The sequence below is a fragment of the Hermetia illucens genome, chromosome 3 (assembly GCF_905115235.1).
Source record: "Hermetia illucens chromosome 3, iHerIll2.2.curated.20191125, whole genome shotgun sequence".
NCBI classification, from domain to species: Eukaryota; Metazoa; Arthropoda; class Insecta; order Diptera; family Stratiomyidae; genus Hermetia; species Hermetia illucens.
In genome coordinates, this window is record NC_051851.1 from 104,940,071 (window position 1) to 104,957,394 (window position 17,324).

Genomic DNA, 17,324 nt, shown 5'->3' on the forward strand with positions numbered 1-17,324 from the left:
ATAATTCCCACATGGCAGATTTAGGCTACAGAAACGAAGCCGCGCTCTAGACAAATATTTCGGTTGACTCCTCCTCGTCGCCCTAAACTCTCCACTCCTCATTCTGCTCCTCGACGAAGGCCATTAAAATGCACAGAAAAGTGAAACGCTATCCAATTGGCAACAGCGCGAATCCATTCCAAGCGTGCGATCACGTCCATTTCGGCCCGTTGAGATCCTGCATAGAAGCAAGTTCATCCGCTCCGGCACGTTGCAAGGCATCGCCGTACAACCTAACTGGATTGGAAATAGTTTTTGGCATTGGCAATGAAGAAATAAGAACGTCGATGAATTGCGCTGGGCTGTGTGTGTGAGTGAATTTTCACCAAGTTCACTCGTCATGTGTTTGCGCGTCGTCTCGCTCTCCGATTTTCCTTTGTTTCTCACTGAATATTCGCGTCGTGTGGGAACGCGCAGCCGATGACGAGAGCAAACGAAAGTGAAAATCGCCGAATGCACGCTCTCACGTTGATGGTGTGCGTGCTCGCCGGCGTTGGCCTGGATGCCGGGTACGAGCAAAAGTGCCGGTAGTAAACAAAACAAAATGAACTGCACGCCGAAGGCGCTCGCGGCGGAGGGTCGTGCCGGCGCCGCACCCCTTCGCCAATCCCCAGCCCGCAGAAGCTCGAAGTCCTAAGGGTGGCGACTTTCAGGGACGGGTTGTGCCGGTTGCGGACACTTTCCCCTTCGATGGCTGCAGCGGCAGTTCAAGGCGACGCTGGTTCATCCTTTATTCAAGGCCTCCAGACTGCAACCACTGGGAAGAGCCCGCACCACTCCGCAACGGGAAATGCGCCCGCCGTGGCTGTGTGTGCGTTACGTAAGCCGATTCGAGGCCGCATTATGTGTAAAGCGGGATATCCATAGAAAGTCGGAGGGGATGGGTGGAATTTCCTGAAGGACCCTTTTCCCTGTTCGGAGCGTACGAGCACAGGAGCACGGCGCGACCTCTCCTTCTGCACGGACGCTGGAACGCCGGAATTGCCCGCGCCCCTGCGGGGGCAGGGCGCGGCGCGGGGTTCGGCCGAACGTCTTCTGTTTTGTGCGGTTTCCGAGCCCGCGCCGCGCCCCTTCTGCTTGACTTTGAACTCGGCTCGATGCCGGTGCGAGAAAGTCGCGCGACGACCAGTTTCAGTTTCATTTTCGCTTTTCGATAGATCAGTTCTGCGTTGCGGAGTTGAAGGTCGGCTCTTCTGGCCGAGACTGTTTTCTGCGCTGCAGTTTTGGAGGTCTTTTGTTACCGGCGCTCTGTGTAGTGCGTATCGTAGTGTAATTGTGTGCAGTTGGAGCTATTTGTTTTGCTTTTCCTCCCGGTCTGCGGAAATCCTCTGACTCAATTCCGCTCTGCGAATGCAAGGCGTCTGCTGTGCGGGTGTTGCCGAAGTGAGACGTTGCAAACTCCCCGCGCGGGCAAGTGGCTTCTTCTTGACGTGCAAGTGCATTGCGAGTGCAGGACGGGTGAAGGTGCGAAAGTGTCTGGAGCCAGACTCTGAACAAAAGTGAAATTGCAAGTGGCTTCGCGGTGAATAGACGAACGTGAGCTTTTTTTTGGTGATTAATAGTTTCGAGGGATTTTGCTGGTGCATTTTGTGCTAACTGTTAGCCTGCCCGCGGCGGTCGCCTAAAACGACTCAAAAATTTTCATGAAGTGAGGCCCAGCCAACGCTGTGCTTGTCGGCTGGATCGATTAGGGAAGGGCTGAGATTGCCAGGACTATTGAGAAAGATTGGAAGCGCATTGGTAGTCCAGTGGACGATGGTGCATACGTTTGGTAATTGTTGACGGGAATTGAACTTGTGCTCCGCAGTGTCGAGTTAGCGAGAACGTGTGCCACGTTTGTGTTTTCGTTTTCCGGGTTTTTGTTCAACAGCCAGAAAAAACAGCGAAAATAGCTGCCTTAACGACACTCCATCCGCTGCTCCTTATGGCGCCGCGTAGGAACAACAACCCGCTTTCGAGCGCCATGGACGTTCATAATCTGCTGGGACTCGGGAGTCACGATCACGGCTTCGACGGGTCGCCTATTTCCTGCGCTAGTGGACCCACGTCAGGATCAGCCAACATACTATCGCCTCTGGCCAGACTGAGTGAGAATTTCGTAAGATGTTGCGTCCCGAACGGGGATTGTTTGAAGTCGAGCAGCGAGTACGGCCTGATTAATTTGGAGGACTTGAGTGACTGCGTGCGTGTTATCTGCAACAACGAAAACTGTACAGCGGGTCAGTATATGCACCGAGAGTGCTTCGAGGCCTGGGAGCAAGTGGTCTTGACATCGCTCAAACTCACGGGGCGAGGCCGATCATGGTCTGATCGGCAGCGGGCTCAGAATCTGTGGACCAAGAAGGGCTACGATTTGGTATTCAAGGCTTGCGGCTGCAAATGTGGCCGAGGCCACCTTCGCAAGGATTTGGATTGGACACCTCCGCTCAATAACAATGTTTTCGGCAGACTTGACGAAGAAGCAACCAAAAAGAAGAAGAAGCGGAACCGTAACAACCAGAAGCCCACGCTGGCCATATCCTCAGCAAATGCGGGAGGTTACCACCCAAAGAGCCAAGTAAACAATAACGGCTCAATTATATCCTCGATGGATCTTCGGGCGCGAGCCGGCAGCTTGTCGTCGAGTAATGGGTCCACCTCACCACCTGTTTCGGGGTCCAGCGAGCCCAGTTTATCTCCCATCCACAGTGGCAGCACCGGGAAGAAACAACCGTCGCCTTCACAGCACTTGCATCAGGTAGAACAAAAGTCCAAGGTGGAACTTTATTCAGAACGTGTTCGGTAAGTTTACAAATTGATTGTTATTGCGTAGAAAACTATTCACGGAAACTGAAAAGCATATGCTCCCAAGCCAGGCTTGAATCTGTCTTGATGTGTGTAAGAAGTTGAAGCATCGCCGGCGGTCGAAAAAACGTATGAGAGCTAATGATGGCGCCATTGCCTCAAGTTGCTCAAAAAGTATTGTCGCGTTTGTGACTTTGACATATGCTAGTGCCATTTTCGGGGCGAATCAGGTCCAAACGCCGCACCCTTCCGTTAGGACAGTTCGATTGGCTGAATAGATGTGCATCTAAATTATGGAACCCTTAAATCGCTTCTAAATGAAATTACAATCGGAGCGGTTTATAGTCTGTGGGAGTACACTGACATAGAACTAAGTATTTCATGGTTTTCAATTAAGTTCGATCGCGATCTGAAAAAATTTGGTACCCGCCGAAAAATTTGTGTCAGTCTAACTGGATTGGGGGTTGTTCATTCAGTATTGATTAGCGTCCCCTGGAATTTATGACAACTTTTTGTGATGAGTCTAAAAGACCATACATAATAGAGAAGAGTACATACACGGTACAATAGAGCCATGTCAATTTTGGTTTTGCTTAGAAGGTATCATTTCGAGGAATGGTAAACTATCCCAGGGCAACCCATATAGTGTAGTACGTTTAGTTTTCATAACAATTCAAAAGTGGAGAGCGTCTCTCATGTGGTGTCTGGTTATAAGGAATTAAGTAGTATTCTACCACATGTGGCAAATTAATTGGAAAACATCTCAAAGTACGAGCGTCAGCCAATAATTAATTTCCATTTTGCGCGGCCAAGTCTCATTTGCCAGATTGAAAACTACGAGAGAAGCTTATCAAAATATTTGTTTTTTCTTCTAAATTGAGGTGCATGCAATACAGTGTGGCCCCGCCATTTCGGATCCTACTGTGACCGGATAGGGTGACAAACTGAAAAGTTTCCCTTGTAATCTCGACCGACCACAGTTTCGCTAATCCGGATTGCATGTCAAATAATGCAATCATCAATGCAATGCAATGAAAAATCCCCGAAAATTCACTTGACATACGGAACTCATAGAACGGTAAAGTAGCAGATAACTACGGAATACAGGAGAAAAAAAAATGTTTTAGTTAGTTTTTCGCGAAAATGGCATGGAAAAGGTTCTCATAAAACGCTAACCCTTGTCGAAAAAGAAAACAATTTAATTCAACTCAATAATGGAATGAGGTACATCTACTATTTCAGACATAGAGAAAACTGGGGAAGTATTTTTATGTTTTTATATTGTGTGTACATGGATGATTTTAGAAGGCGAATTGGTAATGATGGTCAAATTGTGACGATGTCCCTAACCTGACTGCACGGCACTTATCCAACCGATGGACTAAAACGCAACATATTTAACCAAATTGCATTATTGTTTTTTACTGTATTTTTGAAACATATTTATAATGTTTATGGTGAAATGAAAGGATTGTTATTGTTTTATTTAAGAATGTATGCTTTGTTGGTTAAAATAAATGAATAAATATTTTTCTTTGACAATTTTTATACACCCTTGATAGTCGGGCTGGCTTGGTTTTAATTGACCTGGACTAGCAGGACTATCGTAGCTGTTACTGAAAATACACATAAGTGTTTTGGTATGTTTCCCTCCGATTGATATTTTTGGGTGGAAATTTTATGATTTCTGTTTATAGTCTTATCTGTCACGCATTTCTCTCGGAAACGGGTGCACGTATTGACACCGAATTTTGTGCAATGGGAGTAGTGTGTAGGGAGTAACATTATTCCACGCTGTGGTTAGGGGCGGGGGATCCCCATACATGCGAAAACGGGGTGTAATTTTTTTTTCAACGAATATGTACAGTGCTTTCCGAAGCTAGCATCAGTTCTGATATCTGATGAAGGGGCTGGAAAGTGGTCATTTGTTCGGAATCATTCTTAGAATCCACTCAACTTAAAAATCTGAAAAAAAAACGAAGCTGCCACCATGCCGCGCCTTAACAGTGATTTACCAGTTGAGTGCCTCCTATCAGCAAAATTTAAGGTGTATACTACCTTGTATGCGTGAAATCGAGTGTGGTCTTCTAAAATTTATGGAAGAATAATGAATTAATATTGTTTTGGTTATTTTTTTTTAATATGCTAAGGTAAGTTTTAAGTTAAAAGAATATTGTCGTGCGGGGTAATAAACGAAAGGGTTCAGTTAGTATTTTTCGAGAATAATCCTCCTTCCTCTATTGCGTAAAATGCAGGGGTATGAGGACTCGAAATGAATGCCGATCATTTGCTAAAATTTCTCTGCCGAGTATGCTTTTAATAAGCATGGTAGGTCACCACTAAGTTAACTTCAACGCAAGGTTTTGATGGAAAATCTTGCAGACGGAGTTATGATGATTTGTGTACTCGGTACTGTAATATCCTGCACGCAGATCTTATGTGCTGGATGGTCTCCTCTTCGCAGTTGCATTACCTACAACTGGAGTTGGTGATTGAGAAGCCATGAAGCATCCTGAATTTAAGTTAGGAATGCTTCGGTCTCATAAACTAGTACACCATCGGTCAATCATTTGTTGGAGGCTTCGGCAACAAAAAATTTTTGATATGACCTCCGTGAATGAATTTCCTTCTCCACATGTCGATCTTCTGCTGAATTGAAGTAGCATTAGCCATGGGATCCCATTCTCTATTATAGTGCAATGTTTTTAAATCCTCCCTGGTGACGTGAGATAGTGATCCTCAATTTCTTGGCAGCTCTATTGTGCATGTTATTATTTGCAAGAAATACCTTACCCGTCTATTGACAAATACTAAATGCGTATTACTCGACTGTATCACACCGAGAGTATATAGTATATGTATCACAGGTATATTACCCGAATGAAATCCAACTATTATTAACAAAGTTATATAGAGGGTTAGTTTCGTATTTGACATGAATTTATTGCACTTTAAGACGTGTATGATGACATCATATAAATTGGTCTTATATGAGCGGGGGGTCTATAGGGATATTGTAGTTTTCCGTTTTCAGCACTTTTTATTTATTTGTGTATTTGTAGCTTTAACTAACTTTGCTTAACTGCAATCGGTGGCTATTACAATTGTTTGGCCTACGCGACCTTCTGTGAAAGTTTATTCCAAGTGTAATATTACAATACATCGATCTTGACAACTATTTATTATGTATTTGATTAGTTGCAGTTAAAGCGCTAGAAAGTATCATTGTCAGCAGCGTCCAATAAGATAGATATGTGTGTACGTTAGTATCAGTGGTATTCACTTTAAGTACATATATGGATACTTTTGTACAATTTGGATGGGCAATTGATGCTTTGATATGTATATACATATGTACAACTGGACTTTAGCAATTAATGAAGGAATATTTTCCAATTTTAGGTATGTATGAATGGAAAACCGTTAATAGGGAGCTCCTCATATGAGATGAATACAAAACATTTTATCCCAAGCGCCCGGCTTCCGGTATCCCACCTTGTTTTTTTATTTCATTGAATGTTCTGGTAGCAGCTAAGGGCTCATCAATAGTTGTAGGCGGAGAATACGGTTTGTGATGTTTAATTTACCGCTTGATATATTTTGGCATCACTGGTTCAAGACAATTTTTTTCCAAATGCGATTTCATTGTTTATTTCACGAAAGCATACTTACGCACACGTCCATCTTATTAAAGACTTCCCGCAAATTTCATTAGCATATACGTATACACACACATGCCTCTCTCCAGTAATCAATATTGTTATTCAAGTAACTAAAAAAGAAAAGCGAAAGTGTCTCCGCTGTTCCTATAAGTTCACTTTAAACATATGATGATGACGTCAAACATGTCCTAGAATGCAATAAATTTACGTGAAACGCAATATTTTGAATTATATGCTATTATTAACTACATTTATAAAGATATCGTAACGGGATGTATTTTGACAAGTGCAGTTCCACTCCGATTGCAGATGTGATCATAGCGTGTTATCCAATTGATCCAATCCAAACGCTGTGGGTATATTTGGGATTTGACGGGTGTCGATAAGAACGATCAACGAAGTTATGGAAACCATCTGATTGAAGTTGCAGACTTCAGTTTGGATGTTGTGAAAACAAAAAATTAAAAAGATTTATGATCTCACGCTCAATCATTTTTTTATGCAAAAACAACAAAATAGCGGAGGGATAAAAAAGTTAAAGGATCAAGCGAATTGGTTGATTAGTTAGGTTGTTTGATTAGTTTCGGAAACAGTACTTACAGTAAAGTAAAAAAAAATTCAAAAGGAGCTTAGGTGATAAAGCTCCTTAGATCTTTCAGGTCTTGGGAGGCCACTGACATTGACTGTGATATTGGCTGCTTCATTGGGGCTGGTCGACAATTCTGTTTTGTTGGAATTCAGTTCGAGATCGTGCTTCAAGGGGCGATTATTACAATTTTGGACTGGTAGCTCTAGATCAGCTTAGAAGCCGCGAAAAATCATCTACATATAGCTGTGTGTGACGCGTTGGACACCAGTATCCATGAAAAAAACTGAGTACTGGCGAGAGGACGCTTCTCTCATGAACACCGACAAAGATCCTGAGCGACTTCGATATACAACTTTACTCTTCGGGTCGTGGTAGATTTCACCCAGCACACAAAGATGCCAGTGCAGCCAGCCAGCAGCCCAAATAAGGACTCAAAATAATAAGGAAGTGTATTTATTTTGAATTATGTATTATTCTGAATGTATTATAGAATATATTCCATATCATATAATCGCATCTTAAAAATTTCAATTGTTTTTAAACTAAATTGTGAAAAACCTGCAATCAATAAATTTAAAAAAAAACTATCTTTTTTTAAATAGAGCACTATAAATTAAACTAATAAATCTTCACGCATTTTCACTTCACACCGCTCGCAAAAGCATACATTATGCACGTAAATTAAAAACTGCTGGTACTACATACATATCTATCATTTTGGTTACTATCCGCAAGTATGTACATGTATGTATGTATGGTGTAAATTTTTGGTTTGCGTAGTTTCCGAAAATGTGTCTTGCCTCAGTTTGAATATGCCCATTTTGATTTCTTACTTGCACAATTTACGTTGAAAGTTCGTTTAGAAAAGAACTAATCGAGACTTTTCCTCTGATTCCCCGCAAGACCCCCTTTGTATATATGGGGAGCCTCCTATTAAACTTCACGCAAATTTATGTTACTCACTGTATGCATGGGGATTTCATCTCCATATGTCCTCGAAATTACATTCGAATCGGTGCTGCGATTTTGAAGAAAATTGCGTGTGACAGACAGACAGTAAACCGATTTTCATAAGGTTTTTTTACAAAAACCCTAAAGAAGATGCTGGTATATTAATTTACATGAATAGTGAATCTAATACTTCCACGTGTTTTTTCGCGACATTATTCTCTTTGAGTTATCTTATTGATTTGAAGAATTAACAATTCATTGACGTAATTTTTCTTACTTTTAATATATTTAACTTCTCAAATCAGTTGCGTTTAATACACTTTAACTGAAAACATAAATATATATGTAGGTTTCATCATATGTATATAACTAAGTTAGTTTACTTAAAAAAATATTCTAGCTTCTTAACATAAGGCATTTCTCGTAAAAATCTGTTTCATCGGCATCCACATACTCTTAAAAGGTTGTTCTCAAGTCTATTGATTTTCTACGAAAAATTCAGCTCGTAAAACGAAGACTAAAAAAACTCTCCTGACACAATCTTAAATTTATTGTCAAAGGATGAAGGAGAAATGCTAGCGGGAGAATTGGTTAAAGATTGTGCGTGTAGGAACACAACAAACGCAACAGAACTTTTTGTCTGACACCAAGTCAAAAATAATTGATTTTCCTTAGGCCGTTCGTTGTCGCTTTTCCTGAGTGAGGCATGGGGAATTCCCTGACGATACACAATGCGGAGTAAGATGTCGATGTGGTGTTTTAAGCAACGACAGCAAAATTCGGAGAAAGAGGGTGATGGGGAGAGCATGACAGTATGGGCAAATATACTTCTAAATTTACGTTCACCTTGACCTAGAGCCGACGTGACTCGTAATTTACTCTTAGGTGAGAAAGAGGGAAATTCATGAATTTTGTTTTGAGATTTTTCGGTTGTTTGGAAATTCCGAAAAAGCTTGTTGGTGGAGAAAAGAATGCTGTTGAATTTCTGGAGAAATGAACACCTATCTTGAATTAGGTCAAGAAACCTGCGTTAGAGGGATTACGGAAGTCTAGTTTGTATGAAATATATTTTGTTCCTTTTGAACGCCAAGAATTTTCTGGAAATCAATTGCACAAAATATCTAAGTAAACTATATTTTTAAGGATCGATGAAAGGGAAAATTGCCTGGTTGGGGCTAAAGCTGGGCGAAGTAGAAACAATTTAATTTTTAAGGGGATCCTGAGACCGCATCACCTTGATGACGGACTGGATTAATTGGGGAGAAACTTTCTGGCATGTTTCTGGCATCAGTTTTATAGAGATGGTGACTGATGTTTGGTCCAGGGCATTAGAAACAAGAGAGACAGTTTGATGCGATCCATCATATGAACTAAGTATTCCCCTTAAAAATAAAACTTTTTTGTTTTTTTTTTGCGTGGCTTAGCCCTGGCCCATCAAAATTCGTACCCATCTAATGAGTGAATAAATGGAAGAAATCACTTGGTTCCCATTAACGGTGATATTGCTTTCAGGGCATAGACGATTCAGTGTTCGATGAGCGATATGAAACAGTCAGTCGTTGCTATTTATGGAAAGTTAGCGAAAACATAATGGCCTTTTTCATGAGCGTAAACTAAAAGTACGATAAGCGATATTTGATTTTAAGATCAGTTCGATTTTTCTCAGTTTTTGGTTTATGTTAAGTAAGCTATATGCTTATTATCGAAAACGTTAGCATATTCGCAAAATATTGTTTCATCACTTGTATGATTAAATCCTCCCTTCCTCAGCGCATTACTTTGCATTATCGCATCAGCTAACATCAGCGCATCATCGCATTACAAAAGTGATGATGATATTACTTCTCTGAAAAGTAATGTTTTGTAATGAGCTGATGTCGGCATCGAGCACCGCTTGTGAATCTATTTTTGTTATGGTTGCTCTCTTGGCAAGTGAATACGTGGATGCAGATTCTTTGCTTTAAGTAAAATTGATCTGTATTGTTATCATTGCTGGTGCTAGATTAAATGTACGGTTAAGAAAGGCAGCCGAGATCAGTAGTGTTCTCTTCTATGATATGTTCTGCTCAAAACTTGTGAGGGTGTTTTCTGTTGCACTTCACGTTTTTAAGGTTTTGTTTGCAAAACAAAACCTTATTAAAGTCGGTTCAAAGTCTGTCTGTGTGTCCGTCTGTCTGTCTGTCTGTCACACGCACTTTTCTCAGAAACGGCTATACCCGTTGACACGAAATTTGGTTAGAAGGTGGGAACTGTGAACGCCCAGACATGCAGTCCTTCTTCTACGTCCCCGTCCCCATTCATGTAAAAGGGAAGTGTAAAATTTTTTTTTCACCGAATATAGTCATGTGGGGTATCAAATGAAAGGTCTCGGTTAGTACTTTTCGAAGCCGGTCTTAGTTTTGAGATTTGTTAAAAAGGCGGGGAGTGGGAGGGATAGGAAGTGATGATATTTTTAACGGACCTATTCTCAGAAACTACCCAAAGTACTCTACACATCGATATCTCTTCAAATTGAGTTAATAATAGTATATTACCATATTTTTAGGGAAATTGAGTAAAACCACCTTTGTTTATGCCAGAGTTATAAAATTGGTAGTAGTATAAAATATAATATGAAGCATATTATTTCCAAGTTTGATCAAAATCATGCTATTAGTAACAAAGTTACAGTAGCTCAAAATTGACTTTACAGTGTAAATTGACTGCAACTAAATATCAATATCACACTAAAGTGAGTAGTCAGACATGCTAAACGCATATACATAACGGGCTACGTACAAGTGGTTTAGTTCTACACTCCAATATACTCACAGAAGAAGCAAACAAAACCAAAAAGCGCCCAGCTTCCGGAATCACACAGTATATGGCAATTAGAATTCTTCGAAACATTTGATTCCGGGTGAAACTTAGAGGAGTAAGGGCTCAAAATATGACTCCCAAAAAGTGTAACAGGTTTCGTTCTCAGAACTTATCCAATCGAAAAATTCAAAAAAAAATCACAGTGGTGAATTTAAACGAAATCTAGGCCTCAAAATTCTTCCCGCTTCGAAATCTGCTCAAATAAAGTTAATAGTAGTACTTTAGCATATTTTAGTTCATGTTAGAAGTACAAAATTTTGTATAACTTTGGAAACTTTGGGAAGTTTGAAGGAAATCCATTAACAAAGTTATAAAAGGTGGAACTTTTACATTTATATGAATTTCGTGCATTCTAAAACGTGTATGACGTCAACATTAGATATCATTTCGTCAGCACCACAGCAACGTGAACTTAAATGAATGAGAGGTCGTAGGGGAAAATTTGGTTTGAGTGTTTTGCTCATTTATATATCAGTGTCAATTACTCGAGGCAGACATGTATGTGTTTATATGTATATGTTATGAACGTATATCTTGTAGTTTGGAAAAAATATGAAGAAATATTTTGGGGTTACACGCATGACAAAATTTGCATAGTTAGTTTTTCACATAAGATGAGGACAAAACCTATATACCCGAAGCGCCAGCTTCCGGTATTCCGATTTGCTTTAATATATAAATATTATTTACTTGTTCAAATTTAAAATCTTTAATAATAATAACAATCGTTGCCGCAATCCATATCGGATCATCGCCTTGAATTGTGCTAGAGCAATTCATTCATATCCAATAAGACAATTAAAAGGCGTTGCAGATGTAGATAAAAAAGTATGTATATATAAACTAAGATATTTTCAAACCTGAAAGTAAAGCAGACATTGTTCTTCTGTGGTTGTGTTAGGTAAATGTCTGTATCTGTATCAGACAGACGATGTGTCTGCATCTGTGTCAGACAGACGAATGCCTGTTTCAAATATTCTTTTTTAGGCAATGTCTGAGCCAGCCTCAGACAACAGGCAGTCTGCATCAGAAAACAGGTCGACAGATGGCTATGTCTGAAACAAACAGGTGGTTTGGCAATTGACTTACACAGTACGTGCATATAAAAAGCTGTTACTTACCCAATACGCGTATACATATAAATATTTAAGTCTGTAAATGGGGAACAGTCCCACTACTGCGTATATAATGCAACTGACAATTCCACGAAACGTCGCGGGTAGCCACGGGTCAAATTGCCGTGCTCCAGCAGACCATTCCCACGCCCGAGGCTACCGCTTCTAGGCTAGCCGCAACCGTGGGAGCTTTGCGTTCCGGAGGCAAGTCCCGGCCCTCGTTCCCGTTCCGCCAACCGAAATGGACGATCGGGTAGTCCGCGCCGAGGACCTCAACGAGTCCTGAAATTTGCTGGTATCGCCGCATCTTTGTCGGTAAAAAACTAAATTGGTTGGGAACTCTGGCGGCAGCTACCCAGAAAGCAGTTCCACGCCGCCTAACCGTCTATGATCTTTTGAGCAAGTTCCATTACCTAACCGACACAGGCGCAGATGACTCAGTTCTCCTGGTATCGCAAAGTCACAAATTGATCCTGCCACAACTCAAACTAGCGGGGGCAAACCCCTTAATCATATACATTTACGGCTACAGGCAAGTGGACGCAAGTGTGGGACTTCGACGAACGTGCTCATGACGTTTTGTTATAGCGGACATGAGCAGTCCCATATTAGGGATAGACTTCTTAGGCCGGTAGTGGATCTGCAGAACAGGTCCTCAGGAAAACTTGCCACCTGCTCAACTGTCAGTTTTTCTCTCACTTTTAAAGAAGTAACTGACTCTAGCATTCGCATGATTGTTCAAAAATATACAACTACCGAAAGTAGTCTCGCAGCCAGCTGAGCATGATGTACAGTACAACATCCGCACTACCACCCCAGAACCTCGCTGTTGCTAAGAAAAAATTCGATATACTTTTAAAGCAGGGTATTTTCAGACCATAAAATAGCTGCTGGTCTTCACTACACATGGTCCCAAAGCCCAACGGCGAATGGAGAGCAAGTGGTGATCACAGATGGCTGAATGCTCAGACCGCTATCCCATACCACTCATCCACGACTTTGCGCACAACCTCGCTAGCTGCCGTGCTTTCACGATCTTGGACTTAGCCAAGGTGTACCATCAAATCCCTGTAGCTCCAGAAAACATTCCGAAAACGGTAATATGCACACCCTCTTCGCTCTTCGATTTCACACGGATGTCTTTGGTCTGTGCAATGCGGAGTAAACTTTCCACTCTGTCTATGTATCCTTAACTTTTGTTTCGTATTTTTGGAGATTCTGAGTGCGAGCATTTGGAACATATCGAGTGCATTTTTCAATGTATTTTTGAGACCGGTCTTGTATTTAATTTGGAAGACGCAAATTCCTTCAACAGTAGATGTTTTTAGGCAACACGATTTCCCCTAAGGGAATCCATCCGGACCTAGACAAGATTCAGGCCATCAGCGACTTCCCACAACCTAAAACAGTCAAGGGTTTGCGAAGGCCTTCGGGCAGTGTTAAACTTCTATCATCGTTTGTTGCCCAAAGTTGCACAACATTAAGTGAGGTTATCCAGGCATCTGAGCTAGCCAAACGACAGTTGACGGACGCTACACTCTCGGCATTTCCTCAACCAAATGCACCCATAGCCGTATTCGTCGGTGCTTTAGGTATCGCAATAGGTGCTGCCCATCACGAAAAGTTGAACCAAATCTGGCAGCCGTTGAGCTTCTTTTCCAAACAATTGAATACAGCTCAACGGCACTACATCACTCTCGTAAGGTATTAGCCGCGTACATGGCAATCAAATACTAGAAGCCAGGCAGTTCACAGTGTTCACGGACTACAAGCCTTCTACTTTCGCTTTTAAAGGGGTCATCCCGTGTGAAAGTCGTTTTTTCTGGCTTTTTTTTAGAATTTTTTTTTGTGAAGAACTGGATAAAGATACAGATACGAATTTTTCCCCATAAATTTATTAATATCTTGAGCGTGCATAGTTGATCGCATAGTTGATTATTGAAATACAGAGCAATTTATACACCCATCTCCAAAAAAAGGTGTTTGGCCGCTGTCACGCTAGAGGGCGCTGTGATCATCTTAAAGAAAAAAGTAAACGGCATTTTAATGTCCAAACGTAACTACAGTCCGCAAACTAGGATTATTAAAAAATATTAAAAGCTAAATTTTTGGTGCCGTGTTAAATGTTTTTTTGTGAATTTTGGTGTTTTTTCACGGATGGATGGATGGATAAAAAAAACTACTGAATGAATCGCAATTATCCTAGTTTTCGGATCGTAGAAATATGTTCTGGACAAGTCGTGAAAATTTCAAAGAATTTCGTTGGATAGATTTTGGGCTACGGTGGCAGCCGATTTTCAACATGCAGTTTCGAGATAAACGCATTTAAAAAGTAGAATGCGATGTTTAGCCATAAAACCTTAACTGGCCATTAATCTGCTATATCTAATCCATAAATCTTAGGTTTCTTCAAAAAACACATGCATAGCCTTGGCTTCAATTCCTGTCCTTTTAACGAAGTCATTCGGACCGATAAATCCGAGCTTTATTACGGCGATCGACATAAATCTAGCATGTGATTTATCACGTGTTTAACACTATAATTTCCAAACGACTCTGAATATCAAAAAATCACTTTACCGATTACATTACATTACATTATATCTAGATACAATTGATGCCAAAAAAAAATTCGATTCGGCGGATCCGATACACGGGATCACCACCTTAAGCAGAAGGTCGACAAAGCGTGCCACGCCAACTTCGATACCTGAACTTCATAAGCCTTTACTTCGGACTGCTAGAGCAGTGTCTGACGAGGACAATGTAGTTGCAGATGCTTTGTCATGCATTTCAGAAGTCAAAATCGCTGCCACGGTTGATTTTTCGGCAATCGCCGAGGTACAAAAGGATGACTAAGTGCTTTAGAACCTCAGTGCCAATCCCAAATATAAATTTCTGGAGTTTTCCCTTTTCGGTTCAACCTCCGAAATACTCTGCGAGACCTCTGAAAAGGGACCTAGGTCATATATTGCGTCCACTTTTCGCAAGCAAGTATTCCATGCAGTACATTATCTTACGCACTTAGCCTTTCAGAAAAGAAATCGGCTGATCACTAGCAAATATTTCTGGCCCTCAATGAATAGGGATGTTAACTCCTAGGCCAGACAGTGCATCGCGTGCCAGAAGTGTAAAGTCACCTAGCACGTAAAAAAAGAAGTAGTCTCATTCCCTCGGTCTATCAAGCGTTTTCACATCATCCACATCGACATAATTTCCACCCCTGTTCTCGGAGTTAGGCAAATTCCTAGGTTTCAAACGCCATCGGATGAATGCGTACCACCCGCAATCCAATGGGATGCTGGAATCCTGGTATAAGACATTGAGGGCCGCTATAATGGCACACGATGATTCTCCGTGGTCGCAAGTCTTGCCTTTCTTTTTACTTGGCCTACGTACAGCCCATCGTGAAGAGTTTGCCATCAGCTCCGCCGACCTAGTATACGGGAAGAATTTGAGACTCTCTAGTGATCCTGTATTGGATACCAGGTCAGTATTTTCCACCACTGCGCTTTCGCGTTTGCTCTGGGACACCGTCGCCAAACTAAAATCACATCATCCCGTCATTCTTCGACGAAGGCTTACGCTTCCAAGGACTTAGACGTCTGGACACCCGTCTTGGTTCGCGTGGATGCTTCCCGGAAGCCCTTGCAACCATCGTATAGGGCCCATATGAAGTATTAAACAGAGGGGAGCATTCCTTTAGGCTTGACGTCGGCGGCAGGCCCAAGAACGGCTCTGTGTCTAGCCTATAGCCATATGTCTTAGGGGCTCAGGTCTCGGGAACAAAGGTGCACAGTGCGCGAGATTCGATATGCGCCCTTAAAATTGGCGAGCCGAAAGTTTGGTTTTGTCGCTGAATCCCAGTATCAGCTGGGGGTGGGGTATAGTGGAGCCGTTTAGCGGAGATTCATCCGAGTTCCACATCAAAGTAGTGCGGTACAACTCACCATGACTCGAAACTCACCCGCCTGAGTAGCTTGCCAGTGAGTAGTATTTTGATCACCTCGAAAATTGTTTAGTAATGTAGAAACCGATTGAAATCCCTCCTTAATTTCATCCTAGAAGTACAAGATTTGACATTGGTATACGGGACAATATAAGGCAACATTTTTTGTTGGATTACCATTGAAAATGTTATTGCCTCTTTATTGAAGAACTAAGAGGTTAGAAAAGTCGCAAGATTTTCTAAGTTGATTTTTTCCGGTGCATCCTTTTTTTCTATTTTTTTAGGTAAGCAATAATTTCATGAAAAAGAAGAGAATATTATTTGTATTTATGTATTCACAGATAAGCGAATGTAATTATAAAGTTGGGAATTTGCCTGCCGGAGATTAGACAAAAGAAATAAATTTAACAATTTGCATTAAGGGGGTTTCCCGTGTGTCGGATCCGCGGAATCGAATCGATATAGTATAGAATATATGGGCAAAGTGACTTTGATATTCGGTGTCGTTCGGAAATTATGATGTTAAACACATGATAAGTCACATGCTAGATTTATGTCGATCGCCGTAATAAAGCTCGTATTTATCGGTCCGATTGACGTTCGAATGGCTTCGCTAAAAGGACAAGAATTGAAGCCAAGATCGTACATGTGTTTCTTCAAGAAACCTAAGGTTTTTGGACTAGGTATAGCAGATTAATGGTCAGTTATAGTTTTATGGCTAAAAATCGCATTCTACTTTTCTAAATGCGTTTTTTTTCGAAACTACATGTTCGCAAACTAGGATAATTGCGATTCATTCAGTAGTTTTTTTTATTCATTGAATACCAAAATTAAAAAAAAAAAGTTTAACGCTCCACCAAAAATTTAGTTTTTAATATTTTTTAATAATCCTTGTTTGCGGACTGCAGTTAGGTATGTACATTAAAATGCCGTTTACTTTTTTCTCGAAGCTGATCGCAGCGCTCTCTAGCGTGGTAGCAGAAAAACATCTTTTTCGGAGGTAGGTGTATAAATTGCTCTGTATTTCAATAACAAACTATGCGATCGCGCTGAAAAAATGCTCATCCCTAGGCTGCTGGTGATAAAAGCCGACATTATACCCGGTTTCTAAAATTAATCTTAAGGAGTAAAATTTCACTACGTGCATATATATGTCAAATATTAATAAATACTAACAATTGAAAGAAGTAACTTCTTCTTGTGAGAGGCGATTTTCAGTGGAATCCCGATAATTTGTATTCCCGGATAATTCGTACAAATTTGCCGGTTCCCAGAGTTTTTTTATTCAGCACCCCCGATAATTAGTAATCCTGATATTTCGTACCAAATTGTCAGTTCCTTGACGATATGAATTATCGGGATTCCGCTGTATAATA

At 41.1% G+C, this 17,324-nt stretch overlaps 1 protein-coding gene across 1 annotated transcript in view; it reads left to right on the plus strand.

Annotated features, from left to right (window-relative positions):
• The first annotated feature begins 1,032 nt into the window (after positions 1–1,032).
• Positions 1,033–17,324, plus strand: part of LOC119653216 (headcase protein) — a 109,544-nt gene continuing 93,252 nt past the window's right edge. The window contains exon 1 of the mRNA XM_038057788.1: positions 1,033–2,820. Coding sequence (XP_037913716.1) covers positions 1,964–2,820 — 857 coding nt within the window. The 5' untranslated portion in view covers positions 1,033–1,963. The remainder of the gene's footprint in view (positions 2,821–17,324) is intronic.